This window comes from Sorex araneus, chromosome 2 (genome assembly GCF_027595985.1).
Source record: "Sorex araneus isolate mSorAra2 chromosome 2, mSorAra2.pri, whole genome shotgun sequence".
Lineage (NCBI taxonomy): Eukaryota > Metazoa > Chordata > Mammalia > Eulipotyphla > Soricidae > Sorex > Sorex araneus.
This window is the reverse complement of record NC_073303.1, coordinates 245543477-245547190: the sequence shown is the minus strand read 5'-3', so window position 1 is coordinate 245547190 and position 3714 is coordinate 245543477. Positions and strand designations below refer to the sequence as shown.

The 3714-nt window shown below is 42.2% G+C and overlaps 1 protein-coding gene across 1 annotated transcript; it reads left to right on the top strand.

The window, feature by feature from the left end:
- The first annotated feature begins 2061 nt into the window (after window positions 1-2061).
- LOC101555743 (olfactory receptor 7D4-like) lies at window positions 2062-2892 on the top strand. The gene is made up of 2 exons (XM_055124715.1): window positions 2062-2413; window positions 2699-2892. Exons 1-2 carry the CDS (start codon window positions 2062-2064, stop codon window positions 2890-2892), a joined length of 546 nt encoding a protein of 181 aa, XP_054980690.1.
- The last annotated feature ends 822 nt before the right edge of the window (window positions 2893-3714 follow it).

The following is a 3714-nucleotide window of genomic DNA, read 5'->3' as shown; positions in this document are numbered from 1 at the left end:
AGAAAGACCCAGACAAAGAAATGTGTGAACAAATCTGCAACAACAGACAGTACATACCATGGTATCCACTCATGAAGATATTCATGAGAGAGAAAAGTATGGACATGGAAAAGGATGTGCTAACAAGCTTTATTTTTCTAATTAATTCATTTCCTGCATGTCAGAACATATCTGTAGACATCTGTATACTGACACACATGTCCATTTTTCATGTAAATTTTTTCTTGAGCCATTTGCTTGGTATGATGGGAAGCAATGTTTTGCTGCTGTTTTTCATGGATTTATCTGAAACAATGACAGTTTTCATGTTGCTTCCATTAAACTCACTTATGCATGTACAGTTATATGAGGGGGGATATGTGAAGTTTTACTAGTTTTTCAGAGTCAATTGGGACCCTCTTTTTGTGTGTATCTTAGGGAGTTTGTTTTAGTTGAAAGAATTAGTCATACACTTTAATATTCTGAGAGATATCTTTGCTTTAAAAGCAAAGTGACATTTGTGTAATATAAAATAAGATAATATGAGACAGACACCCAAGGACAGTACACACAAGGCCAGGAATATTGCCCCATATTTGGAAGCCTGCCTCATGAACTGGGGGAGAAGTTAGCTGGAACAAAGAAGGGCTCAATAAGTCAATGATAGTTAGAGAAATCCATCAGAATGGGAGATATGTGCTGAAAGTAGATAAAAGACCAAACATGATAACCTCTCAGTATCTGTATTGCAAACTATAATGCCCAAAAATAAAGAGAGAGTATGGGGGAGGCAGGGGGAGGGCTGGAAAGGGGGGTATACTGGGGACATTGGTGGTGGAGGGATGGGCGTTTGAACATTGTATGATTGAAATTCAAACATGAAGTTTGTAACTGTATCTCACAGTGATTCAATAATAAAAAATTAAATAAATAAAACTAACTAAATAAAAGCAAAGTGAAGGTTCACCATATAAATACTTCCGAGTAATCACCCTTCATACACATTTTCTGTTTCTTTTCACATCTCTTTTATCAACTTTCTTTTGGTCTGCTGGCAGTAGATCTGTTTCTTAAAGCTGCCTGATAGTCTACTCTCATAGAAACCATTCTCCTCGGCATTTGACTACAAATCACCTTTCTATTTTCCTTGCATATTGAGTTCAAGCATCTTCATAGAACATGAAAATCGAGCTTCTATATGAAATTTTCTTTTCCAGTTTTTTTTTTTTTTGTATCTCAATGTGAACTTGGCTCTGAGCCACCAGTACCAGGCTGGTTGGTTACTTAAATTATCATAATATATCATGGATTACAGGCTTTGAGAGTCTCTTATTATATATGTAAAAATCATAAGGGCTGGAGAGATGGTACAGCATGTAGGGTGCGGACTTTGCATGTGCCCAAAGTGGGTCTGATCCCCAGGACCCCACCTAGTCCCCCAAGCACACTAGGAGTAACCCCTGAGCATAAATCTGTTTATTTATGTATTTATGTATTTATTTATTATTTTGCCTCTTTTTTATACTTCCTGCTTTTATTACATTTACTTTTATATATTTTTTTATTTTTATAAAGTTATTCACAATAGTGAATTCACCCAAGAAAACGTTAATACAAGAACCTAAGTCATACTGGTCCCTTCCCTATCCTAACTGCCCTTTGACCCCAACACTAGTGGCAAGCTTTCAACCAGTCCTCCTGCCTTTGTTTGACCAGTATGACAAGAATAGTTGGAAATGATCACTGTGGACAAGAACTGAGTGTTGAAAGTAGTGTAGTGTTGAATGTACACTGGTGAAGGGATGGGTGTTGGAACAGTATAAATGAAGTGGAATCACAAATAACCTATAGCTCACCGTGATTCAATTAAAAAAATAAATAATTAAAAATTGAAAAAAAATGCAAAATCTTAAGTCACACATGCCTGTTGCATCGGATAGTAATTGTGTATCTTGACCCAAAACTTGCAGGTTTCTGCAGCACATGGAACCAGCAAACCTTACAGGAATTACAGAATTTCTTCTTCTAGGATTCTCAGAGGAGCCGGAACTGCAGCCCCTCATCTTTTACCTTTTCCTGTCCATGTACCTGATCACCATGCTGGGAAACCTGCTCATCATCCTGGCCGTCAGCTCAGACCCCCACCTCCACACGCCCATGTACTTCTTCCTGTCCAACCTGTCCTTCGTGGACATCTGCTTCACTTCCACCACTGTCCCTAAGATGCTGGTGAACATCCAAGTCCACAGCAAAGTCATCTCTTATGAGGGTTGCATCACCCAGATGTATCTCTTCATACTCTTTGCAGCAGTGGACATTCTTCTATTGACAGCAATGGCCTATGACCGCTATGTGGCCATCTGCCACCCCCTGCACTACACAGTCATCATGAACCCCCGGCTCTGTGGGCTTCTGCTTCTACTTTCCTGGGTCATGAGTGCCCTGGATTCCTTGTTAGAAATCCTCATGGTTCTGACACTGTCCTTCTGTGCACGTGTGGAAATCCCTCACTTTTTCTGTGAACTCAATCAGGTGGTCCACCTAGCTTGTTCTGACACTTTTCTTAGTTATGTGGCAATGTATATTTCAGCTGTACTCTTTGGGGTGGGCCCCTTCGCTGGGATCCTTTACTCGTACTCTAAGATTGTCTCCTCTATACGTGGGCTCGCCTCAGCGCAGGGGAAGTATAAAGCATTTTCCACGTGTGTGTCTCACCTCTCCGTGGTCTCTTTGTTTTATGGCACTTCCCTAGGGGTGTACCTGAGCTCTGCTGTGACCCAGAACTCACAGCGCAATACCGTTGCCTCCGTGATGTACACGGTGGTCACCCCCATGCTGAACCCCTTCATCTACAGCCTCAGGAACAAAGACATCAAGGGCGCTCTGACAAGTCTCCTTGGGAAGAAACAATGAGACGGCACTTGTCTTAGAGTTGGTGAACCGCATCATTTCGGAGCTCTCCTCCTGAGAATAAGAAGTTGTGATCTGTCAAATCAAAATGTAAGCTTGGGACCCAAATGACAATGATTAAACTTTGTTATGTGGGATAAAAAGATATATATCGGCTAATGCATTTTCTTTGAGTGTGGTTGGCATGGGTTCAAATCCCCGGCATCCCATATGGTTTCTCAAGCATAACCAGGAGGGATTCCTGAGTGCAGAGTCAGGAGTAAACTTTGAGCATTGCCATTGTGTCCCCCAAATCAAAGTAAATTTGTGTTCCCCAAATCAAAATAAAGCAAACAAATAAACTGTAAAATGTTTCTATCACAGAGGCGAGTAGTGGGGTAAAGAATTTGAGGACATTTGTGGGGGACCCTTGTGTAAACACAAAAAAGGGCAGTGAGGCTCTATCTCTCCCGTTGCCTGAGTTCTGTAGTCTCACGTTGCTTCCCCCACCCCGGGGAGGTCGATGGCAGTGGGCAGGTGAAGGAAGGAACGAGGGCCAGGCTGGTTGGTCTCAGTTGCAGTTTATTCCATTCCCATCTTCATTCTCCTCTGATTCTCCTCCTGCTTCTTCCTCCCCCATGCTACTTCATTCTCCTCGCTCTGGATCTGGATCTGGATCCCCTGGATCTGGCACCCCCAGCCCACTCTTACAGCCTAGTTAAATCCCCAAGCATGAGGGGTTGGGGCTTACACATAGGTGTGGTCACAATTAATAGGGTTTAAGTTCTTTCCCTCAGGGGATGCTGCTTCTAGGACAGATTCTTTTTCAGCAGGATGACCCAGCCA